Raw genomic sequence first — 27435 nt, 5'->3', positions numbered from 1 at the left:
AGATAAACAAGTTTCAACTTAAATTTTAACAAACTAGATCTCACCAATACGAAGACTAATCTAGAGACTTAACATCTTTGCAAAGTTATCATATTCAATATATTTGGCACTAAGGCCAAGTGTTGACAAAAATGAGTCAATCTTTCAAACACAAGGTCAATCCTAGTACTTGTTAACAACTATAGCAATCTTTGATGCGAAGCCTAACAATTGGATTTTGGCCAATAAGATATATAGTTGATAAATCAACAATCCATTTTATTCTATGATCATTGTAGCCATCACAAAACCAATGGTTCTCTCTCTCGTTCATGATTGTTTTAAATGAGTTGTCACTAAATTGGCCCCCTTACAACAAGGACCGTTCCAAACACAAACTTTCTTTTCATTGTTTTATTCAATTCCAATCTTTTAGGAGTGTATGCCACCAAATAGCATAAAGAAAATTATATGTGCTAAAATAATCATTGAATACTCTTTCATATCAGGTCTAAACTTATGTCTTATATAAGACGAACAAATACAACTTTGGCTTCCTGAAAATATCCTCCAATAGTTACTTTTTAACACTTACATTAATTATAGGTTCATCCTAAAATATTCTAAAGCTAGTTCGTGTACATATGAAACACAATAATGCCAAAATATGGTTTACGCCCCTTTACATGATAGAACATTGCCAAGTATCCCTAATGCTTAATGGCGTCGGCGGAAAACACAAAGGCCCTAAACTTTGAGATTGTTGGTTTTGCATTGCACAGAATAATACAATAATCTTAAAGCAAGGCACAATCATTGCGACTTTTAGGCTTCAAATTCAAGAAAAAGTAACAATTCTAAGAAATTGTCATTTGTGCACATTGAAAAGCCTTTGAACCTCTAACCATGTGGTTTGAAGTAAGAGCATATTACTGATGGCCTTATTTCCTTTTCAGGATTGACAATTCCACATGTTATCTATGAAAAAGATTGTAGGACTACAATTCATTCTAAACACAAACCATGACATTTGTTAGAAAATCATTTCTAAAAAATTGTTTGCCAATTTTGCTATACAAAGATTAATAGTTGTTAAATTAATGCTTTGTACTCAACTTCACCAACACCCTATTATGTAGGTAGCTAACTATAAAAATATCTAAATGGATTGTGATTGTTGCAAATTTGAGCTGCACTTCCATCGTAAACCTTCACCCACTACACCAATTCTTACGACTTCTAGATTGCCATTTTAAAACTTAACAAGAAGTGAAAATCTTATGGAATTATATTGCCTACTCCAAGGTATCATTTCTACAAATTCCTCCACAAGGTTAACAATGCTATGTGCAAGAGAAGAAGTGACCCAACTTGGGATAAAGTAAAAGACAAAAATGTTAGTATTGCTGTTGATATAGACAACTTTCATGGTTTTTCCTATGATTATCATACAGGAGCATTGTACTACACACCTCTGCCACGATTGCCAAGCTGTTCACAATACATATGAACAAAGAGACTTGCATGTACATAAGTACATGTTTAGAGGTAGTTGAAAACAGGTTGTAATATGCTCAAAGATGATAAAGCAGAACCTTAACAATGCTTCCAGCTGCTTTTCTGTTGCAAAATTTTGCATGATTTTCCTGCACAATGATAAACACATCAAACGAGTCACACTGTTACTAAATTTGATGACATGAATTTATGACCTAAATATATGATCTACGCCAGATGAAATATACCCGGTAGTCAGTGTCTCATTACGACAGAATGCAGCTGTCCAAAGATCACTTTCAATATTTATAAACAGCTTGGGCTGCTGCTGGGCTGTAAGCACCACCATAAACCTTGCCTCTGAATCAGTCACCAATTACTTATCTGAGAAGTCACACTTTTTTCACGATGGTGATAGCTTGTCTGTGCAATCTCTAAAGCCTGTTCTGAGCCAGGATGATGTAGCCATTCAGCATACAACTCCTTGATTACTGGATTGTTGAAGGGATCAAAGACATTGACCTGCATGAAGAAAATTCAAATCTGAGGCCCCACTTCATATAAGCGCTTTACATTTGGGATATATTGACCTCTCTGCATTCCAAAACACACCTCTTTCAGATAGATAGTCTCAAGAGCCTGGATAAGATCTTTACTCGATTGTCCTTTCCTTGGTTTAATTTGACCCCCTCCAGCCAAACAGCCTATTGCAGCAGTAAAAAGTTACAACTGTCTAATAACCTCAGTAATCAAACATCTGAAATCTGAAGCTGTCCACAAAGTTGACCTGAAGGACATGCCATGACTTCAACAAATTGGTAATCACACTTCCCTGCTTTCAGCTTCCGGACAAGGTTCTGAATATTGCGGAAACCATAGCAACATGCAAAGCGTAGCACCACCTCTCCATCAACCTACAGATTTCAGAGTCTCGACATCTTAAATAAAACCAGTGGAGAGTGCAAGCTACTATTAACCATCTCTTTACTGTATAACCATGTGTACCTCCAAAGTTAACTCCCTGAAGTCAGAATTTCGTAATGTCCTGAAGTTCGAAGGACCAGATAGCTCCTTCCCAAACAAAACACGAGCTGCGTACCGGAAAATGCACTCAGCATAGCCTCCAGATCCTCCTCTTGCACCATATAAGTATCCAGATTCGTCCACATTAGTAAGCCTAAAAATCATTCAGACATTCTTAAGTCTCTCTCTCCATCCTTCACTCCTTGTCACTCCATCCATCCCTACTCCCTCCCTCTCTATGCATCTCTCCACAGTATAATCACAAACTAGAACAGAGTAGATGGGTTTCATCGGTTTGTTCAAACTTCAAGGTAAGACCATTACAGAGAAAAAAGTCTAAATGATCTGGCTATTAAAATTGGTCCCAAAAGAACCATTAGTGAGGAGACCACTAGGAGTCCCTTGTGGTAGCCACCGCATATCAGGAGGACCAAGTATGTGCCCATGAGGTGTAATTGCTTTGTCCATAGTTGCAGGCGCCTCTCAGAGCAGACCCCAACAAGAGGGAGTGAACTGCAAGACAATCTCTCAGATAGGAGCTCATTACTAGTATTATTGCATGCTATAGCAAGATGCAGTGAGGCTATTGATCATTTACTATGAGAAAGGGGCAAGATGCCTTCTTAGACATTTGGGACTTTGGCACCTTCTTCAATGTAGGAACTCCCATATGGTTTGGCAACTTTGGAATTTAGAATTAAATAACTTTGGAATTCGCGGTCATACAATATGAAAGTTGAAGCGCAGTAAAATGCTTGGAGGTACCAAAATGTGGCTCACACCACACAACTCAAGGCACAACCAACTCACCAAGTCAGATCACCAAGATGAAGGCAGCTAAGAAATATGGCAAATGGGCAGCTTATCAAAGTGGCAGAGCCATCATAAAAAAGTTCAAAAAGCCTAAGCTAAGGCCACTCTAGGATCATTGATGTACATTGAAACTCTTGTAGCTTTAGCAATCACTTTTCATTCATGTCAATTGCACTATGAAGTGGATCATAACCTGGTTGGTGTTTTTGGTTGATCTAGCTGTGAAGATTGAAGGTCAAGCTTGTGCAAAGGTCAAGGCAATAGCTGATATATTCCTCTGCATTGGGAATCAACATGGCAGCTTTCGAGCCAGCCTTCTCTTCTGCTGCTGCTCTCTCTCTCACTCTTTTTTTTTTCGTAAAAGGTAATTGTATTAATTACGAAAAAAAGTACATGATTACTTGATTACAAGATACATGACGACAATCTAAGTCATCATGTGAAGAGATTCTAAGTACTACAAGTTACAACGTCATGGCAAGGATGCAGAGGATTTCCTGATTACAGGATACACGAGGGCCCTAGGCCAACATGTGGGGAAACCCCGTAGTAATGCACTGAAAAGGTTACACCAATCATGGCAACAACCCCGAGGCAATTGCCATATGCCACGGATGCAAATCCTCCCGAGGGAGCAGGTCGGAGTGTCGGATGATATCTAGCTCCCAATGCAAGAGCCCTTTAAGCCTGGCAATATGTCGGGGTACATTAGAGGCCGAATCAAAGAGAAAAGCATTGCGCGTGGTCCAAATGTGCCAGCATCCCCAATATCTGAAAAAGTGAAATAAGATCTTCTCATGCAACTGTGGCGGTGCAGGATACTTCGGGCGCACAAAAACCCAGTCGAAAGGAGTTAGCGAGGACCCGACCACCGCGCGCCAAATGTGCGACAAGAGCGACCAGATATTCTTGGCGAGCGGGCAAGAGAGAAAACGATGTCGGGCCGATTCCGCCGGTGTGGTACAGAAGAAACAATTGCCATTCGAGATGCGACGCTTGGCAAGGGCCGAGGCCAGAGGAAGACCGCCAATCATCACCCGCCAAAGAAAAACCTTGCATTTGAAAGGCGTCTTATTTAGCCAGCCCTCCATCAGCGTTTTCTGCCACCATGACAGCGATTTCCGCAGTCCCCAAACAGTATTAGCTTTCTCTCCCAGCCATTGGTGATCTTGAACAAGAAGATGGTACACCTGATTAGTAGAGGCCTTTTCCAGACTCAGGCGGCCTGCAAGGTCCCAGTCCTGCCAAGGGCGGTCCACAGTCAAGGCAGGAAAGGGTTGCCGACCCTGAAGTTCCGACGAAAGCTGCTCCCATAAATCACGGTATCCACGCGGGATCTTGAAGAGTCGCCGAGCAGTCCGAAAAGATACGAGGACATTGCGAGTGGCAAGGGTAGCATCCGCCACCGACGTCACACCTAAACGGGCCATGCGATTAAATCTCGGTCTGAGTTGATGTTTATCTTCCCATGAAAGGAGTCTCGATACTGCCAACAATTCCAGCTGAAAGGAGTTAGTCTGCAAGCGGTCCCCTGCTGGGTGCCAACGGGCCTTTTGGAGCACCACTTTCCACAAGCCGACCAAGTGCAGTAACAAAGAGGAAGAGGGACTGGAAACACGAGAGTCCGCATTAAGGACATGCCACCAGGAGGCCCGAAGCCGTGTGTTACCATGGCGGAGCCCGCTGTCCTCAAGAAAATAGCGGGCTATGATGGTCCATGGGTGATGGTCCACACACATGGCACGAAAAAGGGACCAGCGTAGAGCTAACATATGAGTGTGTGCATCCAAAATAGCTCCTCCACCCATGCGCTTAGGGGTACATGCGTGTGACCATGAAATCCAGGAAATGCCGGCCTGCAGTGAATCCTTCTTCCACAACATGAAACGGATGGGATGAGTGAGGGCCTTCAAAGTAGTAGGCGTCCATGGCAACAAAGGCAGGAAATATGTAAGCATCGGAAGCATGATTGTCTGGGCCACTTTGAGGCGGACATGGAATGGCCACGCTTGTGACTTCCAATACATAAACTTCACCGCCAGTTTTTGTGAAATCCAGTCCAGCAGGTCTTTTGGCCGTACATCCACCCCCAATGGGTATCCAAGATGCTTGACAATGGAGCCACGGGAAACCACCTGGCCTTGCCAGCCTAAGGACTGCAGATCAGGCTCCGTACAACTGAGAATGGCTGACTTAAGGGCATTGATGCGAAGCCCAGAGGCCTGACCAAAGAGTGTCCAAACATCTAATGCCCTGCGAATGTTGTCCCTGTCCGCCTGCAAGATCATAAAGGTATCGTCAGCCAAAGATTGGCTAACGAAGTGCTGACCCAACGGAAGAGACAGCCCGGCCAGCTGAGCAGATGCTGCCATGGAGGATAACATTGAAAGGACCGGGTGAGTCGCCAGGGCAAAAAAGAGCGGGCTCAAAGGACAACCCTGTCTGACCGAGCGCGCAAGGACAAATGGCTCTGTAACTCCACCATTAAGCATAACTCTGGAGGAAGCCTCAGCACTAATGGTGTAGATCAGTCGGGACATGCGGGTACCAAAGCCCATAGCCGACATGAGGTCTGCAATGAACGACCAGTCCACATAATCAAACGCCTTTTCCAAGTCCAATTGGATCAATACCACTTGCTGACCGGAGTGCCGCGCATAGTCAATCGCCATTTGCACATTTAAGATATTATGTAGAATGTTGCGGCCCTTAATGAAGCCATATTGGAGAGGATGCACAATAGCTGGAAGGTGCTTGTGAAGCCGATTCGCCAGCACTTTGGAGTAGATTTTATACATGGAGCCCATCAAAGAGATTGGTCTCCAGTGTTGCAACTTTGACGGCGAAGGGAACTTTGGAATTAGTTTGATAAGGCCTTCTTTCCATGAGGAGGGCATGACCCCCGTTTCCCACACTTGCTGAAACATGGCCACCAATGGCTTCACCAACTGCGTGGCCGAGGTCTGAAAGAATTCATTAGTGAGACCATCCCAGCCAGGACTTTTATCATTCGACAAGTGCAACAAAACATCCATAACCTCTTCCTCGCAAATATTCGTCTCCAAAGCGGCTTGCATATCAAGTGGAACCTGCTGGCGGACCAATTGATAGAAGACCGAACAGGCATGCGTAACCTGGCTAGAAGGCGAGGAAGAGGAACCAAGGAGTTCCATAAAATAGTTTCTGCACATAGTGACAATGGTTTGCGGATCCATGACCATGCGACCTTCCGAATCCTGGAGTCTGGTCATATTTTCGCGAGCTGGAGACGCATGCAAGGCGCGAAAGAACTTATGAGACTGGCAGGCGCTGTCTTGCATTGTGTCCGTCAAGTTGTGCAGCTTGGCCTGTTGATAAGATTTCAACTGAAACACTTAAATAAGATGGGCCAACCGCCTCTCCAGAGACAGCAAAAAATCATCATCAGCGGAATCCAGGAGCAAGGAACGGACCAACGCCAGTAGGTCTTCTGTTGCATGTCGACGCCGGCGACAAAGCGAGGCATGATGGATCCCATACTGGCGAGCAACTCGCTGCACATTGGAGAGCAGTCGTGCAAATGAAGGCAAGCCCTCCGAGGCGAAGTCCAATAAGAACCTCTCAATCAGTTGCTGCATATAGCCCTGGAAAATTGAATGCTTCAAATAAGAGGAGTTGAAACGTAAAGGGAGCCTATCCAGGAATTGCACAAAAGGTGCAATAGAGTGTGCTCGCATCTCAAGCTGGAGGGGGAAATGGTCCGACAACGCATATTGCCGCAAGACCTTCATCTCCAGCATCTCGGGAAGAAAATCATCGCCCTGCATGATATATATTATGTCCAGTCGCGACCAGCTAGTTGCATATTGTGCGGAATGAAAAGTAAACCCTGAAAAAGAAGGGTGAAGCCACGACCAAAGATCTTGCTTGAGCACGTGCAAAGCAAAGGAATTCCACACCCGGCTTTCCGGCGTATCCATTACCGAATGCCCTGAAGTGGACTGTGAAGAGTCAACACACATATTGAAATCGCCCATCAAGAACCCCCTTCGGCCGAGTGACATGGAGCCTTGCAAAGTGGACCAAAGATCCCGTCGGGATGCGGGATCATTCGGAGCATAGAGGCCCAACAGCCATAAAATCTCTCCTTCAAATAAGACTTCGATCACCAGAAACCGGCCCTGCACATCATTTTTAACAAGGACAGGCTGATATTTCTCATGGACAATCATCAGCACGCCCGAATAGTGCGAAGCATGAGTCCCTGCATAAAACAGACGAAATCCATGACAATCTATCACTTTCCCTGCTTCACCGTGACTTTTGTGCTCAACTGCACACAATACATCCCACTGGTTCTCGTGCAAGACGGTCCACATGGCATGTTGCTTATGGCGAGAGCAAATGCCTCGCACATTCCACGTGGCTATCTTCATGTATTCTCAAAGAAGGAAGTCAGGAACGAGGCGCCTGCTGCCTCGATTTCACCTTTTCCACGAGAGCATCCAGGACACCCTCATCCAGAAAATCAGCCAATACTGCGAAAGAATTCTGGCGACCTGCTTTGGAGGTAGAAGGGAAATCCACTACCTTGGGAGAGGGGCGGGGATAACGCCGATCCCAGGGTGTAATAACATTTCCTTTGGCATCGAACGCCAGCTTGGCAGGTGGGCCTCTGGGGCCGTCGGTATAGGCTCTCCTTGGAGACTGATTGCGGGGGCCCGACGGGGCCGTAGGACGCGCAGCCTGCTGTGAAGTGGGCATGTCTTTCCGGCGCGTATATGTGCGCACGGAATCCTGGGAAGCGGGAGGCCCAGGATCTGCCAGGCCTGCATCCAACTTTTTACCTTTTTTAGGACGTGCCTCAATCCAGTCAGTGCGACCGGAATCCACACTCAGGACCTGTTGTTTGCCTTTATCCATGACATGAGGAGACTGAAGGGCTTCCTGGGGCGTGGCATCAAGCACCATGTCGTCCTTGGGCAGCGCAACCTGCGCATCCTCCGAAGACGTCTGCTTTTCAGGGCATTCAGCCATGAAATGCCCCAGTTTTCCACATGAAAAGCAGTGGCCCGCAAAGTTGCCCCATTTTAAGCGAAAATACAAAGGATGCATGCCCAAACAATTGAGGCGAAGCCACGCGGGCCTTTTCCTGGCCGTGTCCCAGAGCATGCATAAACGGTTGCGGTTCATCGCCCTGAGGCTTGGGGGAACCAGCACTGTTCCCACAACTGCCATCGCATCCTTCAATATGGGCCAATAGACCGCCGGACAGTTTTCCACCTCCACCCACACCGGGCATTCGCGTTGAAGCAGATGCTGGAAGTCGGCCATGGGGCGCCATGGCACAACATGAACCAAGCGGCGATCAAAGAATAGCGGCAACTTGGACAGGAGCTCAGCGCGATGCGTTTCTGATTTCAGCAGGACCTCATAAAACCCGCGAGGTCCAAGGAAGATCTCCTCAACCGACTCCCCTTGCAATAGATGGTGCAACCACTGGCGAATGTGCGAAAGCACTGGGATCCTGCCAGTGAAGAAAAGTATAACGGCACGGTCATAGAACACCGAGAAGGATCGCAAGACTGATTTGGGGTCGATCGTGGCTTCCAGCACATCATCCGTTCCCGCAACAGAAAAAGATTCGGTATTATGCTGGACATAATCACCAAGCAGAGTATTGGCGAAGTCCAGCAAATGCTCCCAGTCAATTTCCTGCGAATCCACATGATCAGAGGCCACTTGCGCATAGGAGCGTTCCGGAGGGCTCATTGGCTCATCAGGCGTATGCTTGGAGCGTTTGCCGGCAGGCGGCTGTTCAGAAGTCGGCGGTAACTCCTCCGTGCATGGCACCATATCTTCCGGCTCCTCTGCATCGGAACCAGGGCCAAGGGCTGCCACCGTCCGGTCAAGAAAGTCCAAATCCAGGCCAGCCATACTGCTGTCTTCACACGCGTCCTGTCAGCCTGAGTCGTGGCCTGTCCCACGAGCGCGTGTGGCAGGGCGCAACCCTAACGGTGCACGGGCCTGAGGGTGGGGCACAGGTCTGGCAGTCGACGGCAGCACGGGATAGTCGAGGGCGCAGGGCAGGGGCCTCGCCAGCAGAAACCCTAAAACTCAGAGGGCAAATGAACAAAAACTGGTGCAGAGCCCACCACTCAGGCGGGCGACAACAGGGCGGGGGCCGCTGGCGATGGGCCAACCAGCAGCGGGGCGAAGGACCCAGCTGCGCCCGACGGAACAGGACTCCAGGGGCAGCCGCGGCCAACGGGGCGTCAGGGGCGGGCAATGGGTGACAGGCCTGCAGGCGACGGGCAGCTGCAGGCAACAGGCGACGGGCGACGGGCCGCGGCAGGGGACGGGCAGCTGCAGGCGACGGGCGGCAGGCAGCTGCAGGCGACGACGGGCGCAGACGACGGTGGCGAACCTGGCTATGGCGGCGCGACAGGCGACGCGCTCCCCGACATCGCGCTCTCTCTCTCTCTCTCTCTCTCTCTCTCTCTCTCTCTCTCTCTCTCTCTGTGGAAAAGCTATTTCAGCTCAAAGGGCTGAGATCTCCTCTCTTTCTTTGAGATCTCAGCAATAGAGCACTTTTGAGTCATTTTTGTTGCAAAGAAAATCAATTTGGGGTGGCTTTGTCGGAAAAAAGGACCTACTTTATGAGAGAAACAGAAGAATGGGTCCATAGGACAGATCAGGGCAGCCAAAGGAATGAATGATCAATGAATCCACCGTGCAAAGTGCTGCTATCATTTTTAGAGTTTAGCATGTTTAAATTGTTGGATAAGTTTTGGAGTTGGATTGAGGCCTCTCAAGTTGCCAGAGCCATGGAGCATCTGATGAACAAGTACTGTGCAAGAAACCCAGGAAATTTCAGCAATTAGTAGCCCAATCCATCCATTATCCTTGGGGCCAATCGGTGTCTTTGTGCCAAATACAGCACTCTAGCTCCTGTTTATGAGTGTTTCATTTGCAGGTCTTACAGTTATTGCTGTAATTAGTGTTGGCAATATAAGCTGAGTACCCATCAATTTGAAAAGCTCCCACCACATGTTGCTGAGAAAGCGGGGATCGCGATGGGAGACAATGGCTAGCGGCAGACCACAATACTTGGAGACCCTGGAAAAGAATAACTTGGCCACCTTCCGTGCTGTAACAGGAGGCTCGGTAGCAATGAAGTCAGCCTATTTGGAGAGGTAGTCCACCATCAGAAAGATGGCCGTGCATCCATGAGACTTTGGCAAATCTGTGATGAAATCCATGCTCACCACGTCCCATGGTCGAGAAGAAATTGGCATCTGTTGAAGTTCCCCTGTTGGCTTCATCCTTTGAGCTTTCACCATTTGACAAGTGGGATAGGTGCGTACATATTCGGTGACATGCTCCCGCATTTTGGGCAAGTAAAAAAATCTTTTGAGGCGATCAAAGGTCCTAATCTGACCAAAATGCCCACCGATAGGACTATCATGACATTCCCATAGTATCTGGTTCCAAAGCTCATCATTCTTAGGTACATACAAAGCTCCTTGATAGTAGATGAGCCCATTTCTAACTTCATACATTCTCCATGGGGTAGTCCCTGCTTCAATCTCCTTTAAGAGTTGCTATGCTTTTTCATTTCTATCCATTTTCTCCCGTACTTGAGCCCCAAATCTGCTTTCTGCTACTGTGATGGCTTGTACTTCTACTTGTCTACTTAAAGCATTCAACATCTTGTTAGAGGAACCGGGTTTATGGATAGTTTCTATATCAAATTCTGCTAAAAAATATTGCCATCTAGCCTGCTTCGGTGACAACTTAGGCTGAGTTTGAAAGTATTTAAGGGAAATGTTATCTGTATAGACCTTGGTTGGCTTGTCTTGTACATAATGTCACCACTTACTCAAGTAGTATACTACTGCATACATCTCTTTCTCATGAGTAGCCCACCTCCTTTCAGTTGGGTCCAATTTCCTTGACTCATAGCACACAGGATGCCCATCCTGCAGTATGAGCACACCATGTATGGCATAACTTGACACGTGTGTGGACCTCAAAAGGGCGTGAAAAATCAGCCATCTTCAACATTGAGGCTCGAATCATCATGCTCTTTCGTTGCTCAAAAGCATGTTGTTCTCACTCTGTCCATTGAAACGTAGCTGAATTGGCTGTTAAGTCTGTCAGAGGGGCTGTGACTTTGCTATATCTTTGAATAAACATGCGAAAAAGGACAGTAAAGCCAAGAAATTCCTGCACTTGCCCAACCTTGCGGAAAGCCTCCCAATTTTTCATTGCTTGCACTTTCTTGGGATTGATGGCAATGCCATTTTCTTTCACCAAGTAGCCCAAAAATTCTATTTCTTACACTGCAAACTCACATTTCTCGGGCTTGACATACAACTAGTTGGCCCGGAGTCGAGAAAAGACCTTCTCCAGGTGCTTCAAGTGCTCTTCCAAAGTTCTACTGTAAATGAGGACATCATCAATATATATAATCACAAAATCATCCAGATAGTCAATGAATATTTTATCCATGAGCTCACAAAAGGTAGCTAGTGCATTCGTTAGCCCTTCTGGCATCACTAGCGACTCATAGCTACCATATCGGCTTCTAAAAGTCGTCTTCTCTTCATTACCTTCCGCTATTCTGATTTGATGGTACCCTGACCTTAGATCTTTTCATTGAAGTAGCGTGTTCCTTGTAGATGATCAAGCAACTCATCCCCACTACTGGGACAGGGTATCTATTCCTCATTGTAGACTTGTTGAGAGCCCTATAATCCGTACATAGTCGAAAGTCCCATCCTTCTTCTTGACAAATAGGACCGGAGCACCATAGGGCGATCTACTAGGCTGAATGTGACCAGAGACTTCCATCTCTGCTACTTGCCTTTTTAGTTCCACTAGCTCCGCTCTTGTCATCCTGTAGGCTGGCCTTGCTCTGGTGGCTGTACTCCTGGCAAGAGATCAATTCGGTGATCCACACTCCTGTGAGGCGGCAAGCCGAAAGGCAACGTGTCGAGCATGACATCGTGGAACTTGTTCAAGACCTCTCAAACCTTGTCATCTCCTACCGTCCAATTGATCTGTTGAATCACTGGTTCTTCTTCAATGAGCCTCATCATGCAGAACCGTAGCTTACCCCCATGCCTCACCAATTTCTGTAGCTGCTTGGCAGTGATCTCCATGGGACCTTGGGCTTCCACTTGTTCTTGTTTCTGTTGAGTTGACTCCGTTGCATGATCCTTCAGTGACTCCATCTTCTTTATGCCCTCAACCTGTTTTTCCTCTTGTTGCTCCTTTGTTGGTAACTTTTGCACCCATACTTGTGTGGCACTATCCTTTTCATGGCTACTTGAATCCTGCACCTTTGTGACCACCAATCTAGCATCCACCACATTTTCTGCCGGTGTCTTGTTGTGGCTTGTGCACTTTGTGCGAAAATATGGTATCCACACCACTGATTGAGGGGCCTACAAGTATATCTTATTCCTCCTCATGCCCAATATTTGTACAATATGGTTATCTATCCAATCCATGCCTAAGATACCTTCGAAATCATCCATTGGGACCACTGTGAAATCTAGGCTTGCCTGCCACTGTCCAATTTGAACCGAAGTCCCTTTTGCCAACTCGCAATACTTATACTTCCCTTATACAAAAGACACCTCCAACCCTTCTGTTCTCACTAGCTTCACACCTAGTTGGGCCGCTACTCTAGGTGCTATGAAATTTATACGTTGCCCTGTGTCCACCATCATTGTCTGTGGTTGGTTCCCCAACGTGGCTTGAATAAACATATTACAGATGCTAGGAATGAAGGTCGGTATGGTGGTTGATAGCTTTGCTCCCACTACTTTTGCCTTGGCCTTAGGTTCCCAATCCTTCTCTTCGTCTTCTATCTCCGTGATCTACACTGTCAATCTTAACCACTACTCACAACTCGTGAGACAGATGTTTACTTTGGAGGTAATGGAGGATAACATAAATCAAGCTCTCGCTCGTTGTAAAATTGGAGTAGCAAATCACGAGCATGTTCGATGACTAACGGTTCTGCAAACCATGAAGCTTCTTTAAGAGAATGGTTCTTCCATTTGATATGGAACTCTGGATGTTTGCCAATGAGCCGCGTTTCCAGGATGATCTCTGTCTCGAATGGAAGTTAAGCGAGTTGTGTTGCAAGCGGTCGTTGGTGTCCGAACTGGGTATCTGCATGAAAGCACTGTAGTAGTTGAACATGGAATGCATCATGGATTAACACATTCGGCGGTAGCTGGATCTTGTAAGTAACATCACTAAGCCTGGTGATAACTTTGTATGGGCCATAGTACCTATTGTTGAATTTGGGAGTGAGTTTTTTGGGTAAATCAATGTTTTTGAAGCTGACCAGCACCAAATCGCCAGGAAAGAACTCCACATGCTTTTTGCTTTTGACATTATATCTCTTTGCGATGAGAAGCTTGTTGTTCCGGAGGCTTTCTTGGGCCACCAACATCCGCTATTTCCATTTTAGCATGAATTCTTCAGCATCCGGATCCTCCACATACTGCTTACTTGCTGCTAGGGCTAGGGGTGTAATAACTTCTTTTCCTGCTGCCACCTCGAAGGGTGTGAAACCAATTGAACTATGTAAGGTGACATTATAGTGAAACTCCAGGATGTCGAGGTACTGTGCCCAATCTTTCTGACCTAGCCGAACATAACTACAGATATAATCTTCAATGCCTTGGTTCAGCCTCTCAGTTTGGCCATCTATTTAAGGATGAAATGCCGAAGAGAACGGAAGTTGAGTATCCATCAATTTGAAAAGCTCCCGTCACATGTTGCTGAGAAAGCGAGGATCGCGATCGGAGACAATGGCTAGCGGCAGACCATGATACTTGAAGACCTTGGAAAAGAATAACTTGGCCACCTTCCGTGCTGTAATAGGAGGCTCGGTAGCAATGAAGTCAACCTGTTTGGAGAGGTGGTCCACCATCAAAAAGATCGCTGTGCATCCATGATACTTTGGCAAATCTGTGATGAAATCCATTCTCACCACGTCCCATGGTCGAGAAGAAATTGGCATCTGTTGAAGTTCCCTTGTTGGCTGCATCCCTTGAGCTTTCACCATTTGACAAGTGGTGTAGATGTGTACATATTCGGTGACATGCTCCCACATTTTGGGCTAGTAGAAAAATCTTTTGAGGCAATGAAAGGTCCTAATCTGACCAGAATGCCCACCGATAGGACTATCATGACATTCCCATAGTATTTGGTTCCAAAGCTCATCATTCTTAGGTACATACAAAGCTCCTTGATAGTAGATGAGCTCATTTCTAACTTCATACAATCCCCATGGGCTAGTCCCTGCTTCAATCTCCTTTAAGAGTTGTTGTGCTTTTTCATTTCTATCCATTTTCTCCCGTACTTGAGCCCCAAATCTGCTTTCTGCTACTGTGATGGCTTGTACTTCTGATTGTCTACTTAAAGCATTCAGCATCTTGTTAGAGGAACCGGGTTTATGGATAGTTTCTATATCAAATTCTGCTAGAAAATATCGCCATCTAGCCTGCTTTGGTGACAACTTAGGCTGAGTTTGGAAGTATTTGAGGAAATTGTTATCTATATAGACCTTGGTTGGCTTGTCTTGTACATAATGTCTCCACTTACTCAAGCAGTATACCACTGCATTCATCTCTTTCTCATGAGTAGCCCACCTCCTTTCAGTTGGGTCCAATTTCCTTAACTCATAGCACACAGGATGCCCATCCTGCAGCATGAGCACACCGTATATGGCATAACTTGATGCATATGTGTGGACCTCAAAAGGGCGTGAAAAATCAGTCATCTTCAAGATTGAGGCTCGAATCATCATGCTCTTTAGTTGCTCAGAAGCATGTTGTTCTCGCTCTGTCCATTGAAACGTAGCTGAATTGGCTGTTAAGTCTGTCAGAGGGGCTGTGACTTTGCTATATCTTTGAATAAACCTGCGAAAAAAGACAGTAAAGCCAAGAAATTCCTACACTTGCCCAACCTTACGGAGAGCCTCCCAATTTTTCACTGCTTGCACTTTCTTGTGGTCGATGGCAATGCCATTTTCTTTCACCAAGTAGCCCAAAAATTCTATTTCTTACACTGCAAACTCACATTTCTCGAACTTGACATACAACTAGTTGGCTCAGAGTTGGAAAAAGACCTTCTTCAAGTGCTCCAAGTGCTCTTCCAAAGTTTTACTGTAAATGAGGACATCATCAATATATATAATCACAAAATCATCCAGATAGTCAATAAATATTTTATCCATGAGCTCATAAAAGGTAGTTGGTGCATTCGTTAGCCCTTCTGGCATGACTAGCAACTCATAGCTACCATATCGGCTTCTAAAAGTCGTCTTCTCTTCATTACCTTCCGCTATTCTGATTTGATGGTACCCTGACCTTAGATCTTTTCATTGAAGTAGCGTGTTCCTTGTAGAAGATCAAGCAACTCATCCACTAACCGGACAGGGTATCTATTTCTCATTGTAGACTTGTCGAGAGCCCTATAATCCGTACATAGTCGAAAGACCCATCCTTCTTCTTGACAAATAGGACCGGAGCACCATAGGGCGATCTACTAGGCTTAATGTGACCAGAGACTTCCATCTCTGCTAGTTGCCTTTTTAGTTCCACTAGCTCCGCTCCTGTCATCCTGTAGGCTGGCCTTGCTGGTGGCTTTACTCTTGGCAAGAGATCAATTCGGTGATCCACATTCCTGCAAGGCGGCAAGCCAGAAGGCAACTTATCAGGCATGACATCCTGGAACTTGTTCAGGACCTCTCGGACCTTGTCATCTCCTAACGTCCAGATGATATGTTGAATCACTGGTTCTTCTTCGATGAGCCTCATCATGCTGAGCCGTAACTTACCCCATGCTTCAACTCTTTCTCTAGCTGCTTGGCAGTGATCTCCATGGGACCTTGGGCTTCCACTTGTTCTTGTTTTTGTTGAGTTGAGTCCATTGCCGGATCCTTCACTGACTCCATCTTCTTTATGCCCTCAGCCTATTTTTCCTCTTGTTGCTCCTTTGTTGGTAACTTTTGCACCCATACTTGTGTGGCACTATCCTTCTCATGGCTACTTGAATCGTGCACCTTTGTGACCACCAATCTAGCATCCACCGCATTTCTTGTTGGTGTCTTGTTGTGGCCTCTGCACGTTGTGCGAAAATATGGTATCCACACCACTGATTGAGGGGCCTGCAAGTATATCTTATTCCTCCTCATGCCCAATATTTGTACAATATGGTTATCTATCCAATCCATGCCTAAGATACCTTCGAAATCATCCATTGGGACCACTATGAAATCTAGGCTTGCCTGCTACTGTCCAATTTGAACCGAGACCCCTTTTGCCAACTTGCAATACTTATACTTCCCTTGTACAAAAGACACCTCAAGCCCTTCTGTCCTTACTGGCTTCACACCTAGTCCGGGCCGCTACTCTAGGTGCTACGAAATTGTGCGTTGCCATGTGTCCACCATCATTGTCTGTGGTTGGTTTCCCAACGTGGCTTGAATAAACATATTACAGATGCTGGGAATAAAGGTCGATATGGTGGTTGATGGCTTTGCTCCCACTGCTTCTGCCTTGGCCTTAGGTTCCCAATCCTTCTCTTCGTCTTCTATCTCCGTGATCTGCACTGTCGATCTTGACCCCTCCGTGTCTGCTTGTGCATAAGCAAACCTTGACGCACTCAATGAAGCTGCCCCTCTCGGGAATTCACGCGCGAAGTGAGATCCTCCGCATATGTGACAAGCTAATGGGCAGCCCAATTCTGCTTCCCCCTCCGTAACTACCTCTGCTTGTATTGTTCCCTCGGCCGACCCGTGAGTTGATTGTCCTAGAACCGGTAGAACTATTTATTGGGGTTGTCTCTGACTGAGTTTTGTTGTTCTCTAGTCTGAGGGGTTGCTTGTTGTTCCATTCGCTGCTTCCCAGTGCATTGTTTTGGTAAGATCCTTGATTTTGCCTATTTTCCCATGTTGGGTTTGATTAAGCGGTGTTGCCTCCTAGAGAGAACCCATGACCTGCCCCTCCTTGTCTACCCTCATAGTCTGTGAGTCTTTTGGCCATTGTCATAGCCTCCATCACACTTCTTGGCTCTTATTTCTCTATTTCCCTTCGAGCCCATGGCTGCATCCCATACAAAAATCCGTGCAGTTTGGTAGTTACGTCCATATCTGGTAGCTGTAACATTAGAGACCTATACTTTTGTAAATAGTCTCTCATTCGTCCTGCATTCTGCCTTAGATTTCTCCATTCATCTCTGACCTTGAACGGTTCATTCTTTGGCACAAAGTATTCTTTCATATTTCACTGCAACTCTTCCCATGAGATTTTTTTGCCAAACTGTTCTTCTTCATACATCAGCCACTTCGAGACATCACCCTTCAGCAGTTGTGCCGATACCAATCCTCTCCTCTTGCTTGAGACCTTGAGTAGTTTCATGTAGCCATCTACCTCCCGTATCCACCTGGTTAGGCTCACCGAGTCCCTTTCTCCTTTGTACTTTTCTGGTGCTTGAGGCTTGTATTTTCCCATCTCATCTCATGAGGAGTCATCCGGATCCTTCTTCTCTTTCTTTCGGCGCTTTCAATGATTCTCCCCATCATTGTCGGTTTCAGCTTGAGCCTTTCTCAACGCCTTGGATAGCATGGTAGCCAGCAAGTCCTTCATCATCTCTCGCATGGCATCCATGGAGTCGGGCTCGTGCCGAGACTCCTCTTCGTCGTGCATCGCGGGATCTAACTCATTCTCCTGCTCAGTTGCATATCCTTCCCCAATTGCCAGTTGAGGCTTGCTTGCCCCGATTCCAAGGGCCACCAAGATTTCATCTAGGTCATCCTGAATCCCATCTTTATTCTTGTTGTGTCCACCCATGTTGATGAACCACAACTAGCTTCCTTTTCCAAATCGCTCCCATGCGCGTTGAAGGATTAGCCTTTGCGTGAGTCGAGCTCTGATACCAAGTGAAATGCACAAGGAGTGCATAGAGTGAATCTTTCCACTTTGTGTTTGCCACCTACGGTTGGCACCGTGATTCCCCGCGGTCTTTCTATACATTTACTTGCAAAAAGGCACTTTGCTTAGAAAAGAGAGTAGAAAGCAAGATAGCTTTAAGAATGAAAAACGGTACTTGTATTATATTGGCGCAAGACTCGGGTGGAGGGAAAAACACCCAGGCGTATGTGAGATGAAAAGTTGTTACAATGCTTTTGTGCGCTTGACCTCCCTCATATTAGTGAAACGCACAAGGCGTGCGTAGAGTAAATCTTTCCACTTTGCGTTAGTGACCCACGGTTGGCACCGTGATCCCTCGCGGTCTTTCCCTACCTTTGCTTGCAAGAAGGCACTTTGCTTAGAAAAGAGAGTAGATAGAAAGATAGCTTTGAGAATGAAAAACGGTACTTATCTTATGTTGGCGCAAGGCCCAGGTGGAGGGAGGAACACCCAGGCATATGCAAGATGAAAAGTTATTGCAATGCTTTTGTATGCTTGACCTTCCTCATACGTAAACGGTACTTGTATTATGTTGGCGCAAGGCCCGGGTGGAGGGAGAAACACCCAGGCGTATGTGAGATGAAAAGTTGTCACAATGCTTTTGTGCGCTTGACCTCAGTGACAACTTTTCATCTCGCATATGTCTGGGTGTTCCGCCCTCCACCCCGGCCTTGCGCCAACATAATACAAGTACCGTTTACGTATAAGGGAGGTCAAGTGTACAAAGCATTGCAACAACTTTTTATCTCGCATACGCCCGGGTGTTTCTTTCTCCACCTAGGCCTTGCGCCGACATAATACAAGTACCGTTTTTCATTCTTCAAGCTATCTTTCTTTCTACTCTCTTTTCTAAGCAAAGTGCCTTCTTGCAAGCAAAGGTGGAGAAAGACCGCGGGGAATTACGGTGCCAACCGTAGGTGACGAACGCAAAGTGGAAAGATTCACTCTATGCAGTCCTTGTGCGTTTTACTTGTATGAGGGAGGTCAAGCCCACAAAAGCATTGTAACAACTTTTCATCTCGCATACACCTGGGTGTTATTCTCTCCACCCGGACCTTGCGCCAACATAATACAAGTACCATTTTTCATTCTCAAAGCTATCTTGCTTTCTACTCTCTTTTCTAAGCAAAGTGCCTTCTTGCAAGCAAAGGTGGAGAAAGACCGCAGAGGATCACGGTGCCAACCGTGGGTGATGAACGCAAAATGGGAAGATTCACTCTACGCACGCCTTGTGCGTTTCACTTGGTATCAGAGCTCGACTCACATGAATGCTAGTCCTTCAACCTCCGTGAGAGCGATTTGGAAAAGGAAGCTAGTTGTGGTTCATCAACATGGGTGGACACAACAAGAATCAAGATGGGATTCAGAATGACCCAGATGAAATCTTGGTGGCCCTTGGAATCGGGGCAAGCAAGCCTCAACTGGCAATTGGGGAAGGATATGCAACTGAGCACAAAAACGAGTTAGATCCCGCGATGCACAACGAAGAGGAGCCTCGGCACGAGCCCGACCCGATGGATGCCATGCAAGAGATGGATGCTATCCAAGGCATTGGGAAAGGCTCAAGCTGAAACCGACAATGATGGGGAGAATCACCGAAGACGCCGAAAAAAAGAGAAGAAGGATCCGGATGACTCCTCATGAGATGAGATGGGAAAATACAAGCCTCAAGCATGAGAAAAGTACAAAGGAGAAAGGGACTCAGTAAGCCTAAATAGGTGGATACGGGAGGTAGATGGCTACATGAAACTACTCCAGGTCTCAAGCAAGAGGAGAGGATTGGTAGCGGCACAGCTGCTGGAGGGTGATGCCTCGAAGTGGCTGATGTATGAAAAAGAACAGTTTGGCAAAAAACTCTCATGGGAAGAGTTGCAGTGAAACATGAAAGAATACTTTGTGCCAAAGAATGAACCGTTCAAGGTCAAAGATGAATGGAGAAATCTAAGGAAGAATGCAGAACAAATGAGAGACTATGTACAAAAGTATAGGTCTCTAATTTTATAGCTATCAGATATGGACGTGACTACCAAACTGCACGGATTTTTGTATGGGATGCAACCATGGGCTCGAAGGAAAATAGAGAAACAAGAGCTAGAAAGTGTGATGGAGGCTAAGACAATGACCAAAAGACTCACAACTATAAGGATAGATAACGAGGGGTAGGTCTTGGGTCCTCTAAAGGAGGCAACACCACTCAGTCAAACCAAACATGGGGAAATAGGAAAAATCAAGGATCTTACCAAAACAATGCACCGGGAAGCAGCGGATGTAACAACAAGCAACCCCTCAGACGAGAGTACAACGAAACTCGGTCAGAGACAACCCCAACAAATAGTTCTGCCAGTTCCAAGACAACCAACTCAGGGATCGGCCAAGGGAACAATACAAGCAAAGGTGGTTATGGAGGGGGAAGCAGAATTGGGCAAGGAAGAGAAGGCCCATTGGCTTTTCACACATGTGGAGGACCTCACTTCATGCGTGATTGCCCAAGAAGGGCACTTCATCGAGTGGGTCGAGGTTTGCTTATGCACAAGCAGACACGGAGGAGTCAAGATCAACGGTGCAGATCCCGGAGATAGAAGACGAAGAGAAGGATTGAGAACCTAAGGCCAAGGCAGGAGCAATGGGAGCAAGCCATCAGCCACCATGCCGACCATCATTCCTAGCATCTGTAATATGTTTGTTCAAGCCACATTGGGGAACGAACCACAAACAATGATGGTGGACACAGGTGCACAACGCATAATTTCATAGCACCTCAAGTAGCGGCCCAACTAGGTGTAAAGCCGGTGAGGGCTGGAGGTGTCTTTTGTACAAGGGAAGTATAAGTATTGCGAGTTGGCAAAAGGGGTCCTGGTTCAAATTGGACAGTGGTAGGCAAGCCTAGATTTCACAGTGGTCCCAATGGATGATTTCGAAGGTATCTTAGGCATGGATTGGATAGATAACCATATTGTACAAATATTGGGCATGAGGAGAAATAAGATATACTTGCAGGCCCCTCAATCAGTGGTGTGAATACCATATTTTCGGACGAAGTGCAGAGGCCACAACAAGACACCGGCAAAAAATGCGGTGGATGCTAGATTGGTGGTCACAAAGGTGCAGGATTCAAGTAGCCATGAAAAGAATAGTGCCACACAAGTATGGGTGCAAATGTTACCAACAAAGGAGCAACAAGAGAAAAAAACAGATTGAGAGCATAAAGAAGATGAAGTCAGTGAAGGATCAGGCAACAGAGTCAACTCAACAGAAACAAGAACAAGTGGAAGCCCAAGGTCCCATGGAGATCACTGCCAAGCAGCTAAACAAAGAGCTGAGGCATAGGGGTAAGTTACGGTTCTACATGATGAGGCTCATCGAAGATGAACCAGTGATTCAACAGATCATTTGGACAGTAGGAGATGACAGGGTTTGAGATGTCCTGAACAAGTCCCAGGATGTCATGCTCGACAAGTTGCCTTCCTGCTTGCTACCTCGCAGGAGTGTGGATCACTGAATTGATCTCTTGACAGGAGTACAGCCACCAAAAAGGCCAACCTACAGGATGACAGGAGCGGAGCTAGTGGAACTAAAAAGGCAACTAGCAGAGATGGAAGTCTCTGTTCACATTCAGCCTAGTAGATCGCCCTACGGTGCTCCGGTCCTATTTGTCAAGAATAAGGATGGGTCTTTCGACTATGTACGGATTATAGGGCTCTCAACAAGTCTACAGTGAGGAATAGATACCCTGTCCCAGTAGTGGGAATGAGTTGCTTGATTATCTACAAGAAACACGCTACTTCAATGAAAAGATCTAAGGTCAGGATACCATCAAATCAAAATAGCGGAAGGTAATGAAGAGAAGACGACTTTTAGAAACCGATATGGTAGCTATGAGTCGCTAGTGATGCCAGAAAGGCTAACGAATGCACCAGCTACCTTTTGTGAGCTCATGGATAAAATATTCATTGACTATCTGGATGATTTTGTGATTATATATATTAATGATGTCCTCATTTACAGTAAAATTTTGGAAGAGCACTTAGAGCACCTGGAGAAGGTCTTTTTCTGACTCCAGGCCAACTAGTTGTATGTCAAGCCTGAGAAATGTGAGTTTGTAGTATAAGAAATAGAATTTTTGGGCTACTTGGTGAAAGAAAATGGCATTGCCATAGACCCCAAGAAAGTGCAAGCAATGAAAATTTGGGAGGCTCTCCGCAAGGTTGGGCAAGTGCAGGAATTTCTTGGCTTTACTGCCTTTTTTCGCATGTTTATTCAAAGATATAGCAAAGTCACAGCCCCTCTGACAGACTTAACAACCAATTCAGCTACGTTTCAATGGACAGAGCGAGAACAACAGGCTTCTAAGCAACTAAAGAGCATGATGATTCAAGCCTCAATGTTGAAGATGGCTGATTTTTCACGCCCTTTTAAGGTCCACACACATGCGTCAAGTTATGTCATACATGGTGTGCTCATGCTACAGAATGGGCATCCTGTGTGCTATGAGTCAAGGAAATTGGACCCAACTGAAAGGAGGTGGACTACTCATGAGAAAGAGATGTATGCATTGGTATACTGCTTGAGTAAGTGGAGACATTATGTACAAGACAAGCCAACCAAGGTCTATACAAATAACATTTCCCTCGAATACTTTTAAACTTAGCCTAAGTTGTCACCGAAGCAGGGTAGATGGCGATATTTTCCAGCAGAATTTGATATGGAAACTATCCGTAAACCCGATTCCTCTAACAAGATGCCGAATGCTTTAAGTAGACAAGCAGAAGTACAAGCCATCACAGTAGCAGAAAGCAGATTTGGGGCTCAAGTACGGGAGAAAATGGATAGAAATGAAGAAGCATAGCAAGTCTTAAAGGAGATTGAAGCAGGGACTACCCTATGGGGAATGTATGAAGTTAAAAATGGGCTCATCTACTATCAAGGAGCTTTGTATGTACCTAAGAATGATGAGCTTTGGAACCAAATACTATGGGAATGTCATGATAGTCCTATCGGTGGGCATTCTGGTCAGATTAGGACCTTTGATCGCCTCAAGAGATTTTTCTACTGGCCCAAAATGCGGAAGCATGTCACCAAATATGTACGCACCTACCCCACTTGTCAAATGGTGAAAGCTCAAAGGATGAAGCCAACAGGGGAACTTCAACAGATGCCAATTTCTTCTCGACCATGGGACGTAGTGAGCATGGATTTTATCACAGATTTGCCAAAGTCTCATAGATACATGGCCATCTTTGTGGTGGTGGACTACCTCTCCAAATAGGCTGACTTCATTGCTACCGAGCCTCCTATTACAGCACAGAAGGTGGCTAAGTTATTCTTTTCCACGGTCTTTAAGTATCATGGTCTGCCGCTAGCCATTGTCGCCCATCGCGATCCCCGCTTTCTCAACAACATGTGGTGGGAGCTTTTCAAATTGATGGGTACTCAGCTTCCGTTCTCTTCGGCATTTCATCCTCAAACAGATGGCCAAACTGAGAGGTTGAACCAAGGCATTGAAGATTGCATCTGTAGTTATGTTCGGGCAGGTCAAAAAGATAAGGCACAGTATCTCGATATCTTGGAATTTCACTATAATGCCACCTTACATAGTTCAACTGGTTTCACACCCTTCGAGGTGGCAACAGGAAAAGAAGTTATCACACCCCTAGCCCTGGCAGCAAGTAAGCAGTATGTGGAGGATCCTGATGCTGAGGAATTCCTGCTAAAATGGAAACCACGGATGTTGGTGGCCCAAGAAAGCCTCGGAACAACAAGCTTCCCATCGCAAAGAGATATAATGCCAAAAGGAAAAAACATGTGGAGTTCTTTCCCGGCGATTTGATGCTGGTCAGCTCCAGGAACATTGATTTATCCAAAAAACTCACTCCCAAATTCAACAACAGGTACTATGGCCCATACAAAGTTATCACCAAGCTTAATGATGTCACTTACAAGATCCAGGTACCGTTGAATGTGTTAATCCATGATGCATTCCATGTTCAACTACTGCGGTGCTTTCATGCAGATACCCGCTTCGGGCGCCAACGACCACTTCCAGCACAACTCGCTCAACTTCCATTCGAGCCAGAGATCATCCTCGAAACGCAGTTCATTAGCAAACATCCAGAGTTCCATATCAAATGGAAGAACCATCCTCTTAAAGAAGCTTCATGGTTTGCAGAACCGTTAGTCATCGAACATGCTCGTGATTTGCTACTCCAATTTTACAACGAGCGAGAGAACCCTGATTTATCTTATCCTCCATTACCTCCAAAGTAAACATCTGCCTCACAAGTTGTGAGTAGTGGGCAGACTAGTTGTTGTATCTTGGTAAAGCCCCTGTATCCACATATGTAATAGAGTCAGTGGGCAAGGCAAAGTTAACTCTAGGTTCATATATTTCTTTTCCAATAAGCAAGTCCTTATCTCACATTTGTATTGAGTCGGTGGATAAGACATTTTGGTTCGAGGCGGTAGATCTTGTTCTTAGCAGATTAGACATTGATCTGCTCACTAGGAGTGGATTAAGACCCCCGGATTTTCAAGTCAACAAGTCCCGCTCCCGCTCAATGAGGACATTGAGGTTCCTCGTAGGGGGGGAGTGTATGAGGGAGGTCAAGCGCACAAAAGCATTGTAATAACTTTTCATCTCGCATACGCCTAGGTGTACCATGGTGCAAAGAGATAGAGAATGGAGTAGAGAAGAAAAAGGTGCTAGGAGCGGAGATGGAAGATCCAACCCCTAGGGTGTGTGATGCAGATGTGGAGTGTAATCCAAGGTTTTGGAAAGATGATGAAAGGTGTGATATAAAAGAGGGTGGGATGGGAGGTGTGAGAAGTGCGTGTGATATGCTCAAATGCAACAGAAGCTGTAGATGTATCTAAATTTCGTCTGCTTCGTGAGCCCCCTCTATTGAAGTTCACATATGCAAAGCCATCCGGATCCTGTACCTCAAAAGAAGAAACAGGCGAGGGTTTTGATTCATGCAACACAAAAGAATTGTACAAACCTGACATTGGACCTGGCTGAGATGATGAAGATGCATCGCCAGACGTTCTAAATGCCGTATGTCCTCCATGATCGGAGAGGTAGCCAACCTCACCAACTGGTCCGGATGTGGTAGCAAAACTCGTAGGAGGGATGTAAACATCACCATACTTGTTGCGATAGTACTCCTCAAAGTCCTCCTCTGTCATGTTAGTGAAGTTTGGTGAAGGTGGAGTGTCGTCCTCCTCACTGAGTCCATAATGTCATCTCAGGGCCTCCAATGATGAAGAAGCTTGATAAGACATCATAGGAACTGGAGAAGAAGGTGTCTCGGACATTGTGATTGGGTTATGAGTCGTATTGTGTGCCTCACACAAAGACTAGCTCTCCACAATATTTGCAGGATACTCTTTACAAGAGCACCGGCTCTGATAGCATGTGAAGGAAATTGCTAGGGTTTGCACTCAGGACACACAGAGTGTACGACCACGACAGAAACACAAAAAGACAGACACAGACACAGAGGGAAAAACTCAAACTCTAAACACAAAACTAAAAAACTTAAAACCCTAAACACAAAACTGAAAACTCAAACACAAAAACTCAAACAGAAACAGAAAAAGGGAGACAGAGAGAACACAACTCTAAAGTGAATGAAAATGAATGAATGCTGTAAATGAATGTAAGAGTATATAGTGTGCTCAAGGGCAGAGCAATGTCGGAGTGGGACGTCCACCGAAGACGGATCCTAAGTCTGTGACCACCAGTCAGAGTGTAGGAGTGTTGAATAGTGAATGGCACCAGGCTGATCATCAAAACGCAGCAATCTAGAGGCTGGAAACTAGTACACGCAGCTGTGTACCACCGATCGAAGGCTGGAAACTGTAGTCTGTTGTAAACAGCAAGCTAAAACAGTGTCTGAGAGTGTCAGGGCCTGCAATGCTGAAAATGCAGGCTGGCTGGCCCTATAGATGATGGACAACAGGCTGAACAGCAGTCTGGGATAGTCCGGAGCAGTCGCCAGCAGCAGAGAGCTGTCGCCTACAGCAATGAACAAGCTGAAGATAATGTGGCTGCAGTCGATGATGGCTGGACAGCGGATGGAGGCAGGCTACAGGCTGGAAACTGGGCGCCAACAGCAGCAGAGGGTGTATGGGCTAGTGTAACCTACAAACAAGGATGATGGCTGAATGGGGGCAGCCTGTCTATTTATAGATGTGGAAGGGTGCCCCAAAAATTAGGGTTTCCACTAAACTCTCTCGGACCGCTCCCCATTTTAGGGTTTCCACTGAACTCTCTCGAACCGCTCCCCATTTTAGGGTTTTACTCTAAAAGAGCATTTTTAGTGTATTTTGGGGCTGTTTAAGAGGCTAATCAGCAAGTAATGCATATTTTAGCTCAGCAATTGCTAGACAGCAAACTAAAGATATGGCCTAATATAATATAGACAGGTCAAGGATCCAACAGCTTGCTAATATAACGTAGTGTCAAAGGATCTACTACCATCATCAAAAGTGAATCTCAAATCGAGCTCCAAGGGAGTAGACACAAGCTTGCAGTCCTCAAATGAAAAGCCCTAAAGAAGCTATCCAATATACTTGGACTATGTCTTGATGATGCCCCCTCAATGTTGGCAATTTGGATACCCAAGTAATATTAAAGAAAACCAAGATCTATCGTGGCTAAGCTTTGCTGTAAATCAGACTTAAATGCTGCAATTTTACCAGCATTGGTCTCAGTGACAAGAATGTCATCAAATAAAGTACAAGAATATAAAATCAAATCCCCAATATTGTAAGTAAAGAATAGCCTTTGTAGGGTTATTCTGAAGACCAATATACAGTAGATGAGAATGTATGTGAGCATACCAAGCCCATGGAGCCTAGTTAAGACCAACAAAGCCTTCTTAAGCCAACAAAATATGTTCTTTGTGAGATGGAGAGAGGATTGAAGCTGAGAGTAGTAGATAGTGTGGAGAGTGAAGCATGACACCCAAGGCAATAGACTGAAAGAGTATAATCTGAAAGTACAAAGTACAATCCTTACACCTTAGGGTTGTAGGGGGTGTTCACACCCGAACACGATAAGTGCCCTTAAGTATGTGACATAAGCACATACGAAAGAAGACAATAAGCTGGGGGAAAAAACCTCTTGTTATGAGAGTAAAAA

The 27435-nt window shown here is 45.7% G+C and overlaps 1 protein-coding gene across 2 annotated transcripts in view; it reads right to left on the bottom strand.

Moving 5' to 3' along the window:
- Positions 1-1268: 1268 nt before the first annotated feature.
- NAR1 (ferredoxin hydrogenase) overlaps positions 1269-27435 on the bottom strand; it is a 78857-nt gene continuing 52690 nt past the window's right edge. Inside the window, exons 8-12 of one of the 2 annotated variants that reach the window (XM_087663845.1) lie at positions 2482-2653; positions 2264-2390; positions 2089-2180; positions 1725-1998; positions 1269-1625 (exon numbers count right to left, since the gene is read on the bottom strand). In XM_087663845.1, the coding sequence (XP_087519971.1) occupies positions 1846-1998; positions 2089-2180; positions 2264-2390; positions 2482-2653 (544 nt within the window). In that variant the 3' untranslated portion in view covers positions 1269-1625; positions 1725-1845. The remainder of the gene's footprint in view (positions 1626-1724; positions 1999-2088; positions 2181-2263; positions 2391-2481; positions 2654-27435) is intronic. The other variant, XM_087663846.1, reaches the window with a different exon arrangement.

The sequence above is a fragment of the Lygodium microphyllum genome, chromosome 23 (genome assembly GCF_053477565.2).
Source record: "Lygodium microphyllum isolate KBCC chromosome 23, Lygodium_microphyllum_v1.1.10, whole genome shotgun sequence".
Classification (NCBI taxonomy): domain Eukaryota; kingdom Viridiplantae; phylum Streptophyta; class Polypodiopsida; order Schizaeales; family Lygodiaceae; genus Lygodium; species Lygodium microphyllum.
The sequence above is the reverse complement of the archived record's forward strand: the minus strand, read 5'-3'. Positions and strand labels throughout refer to the sequence as shown.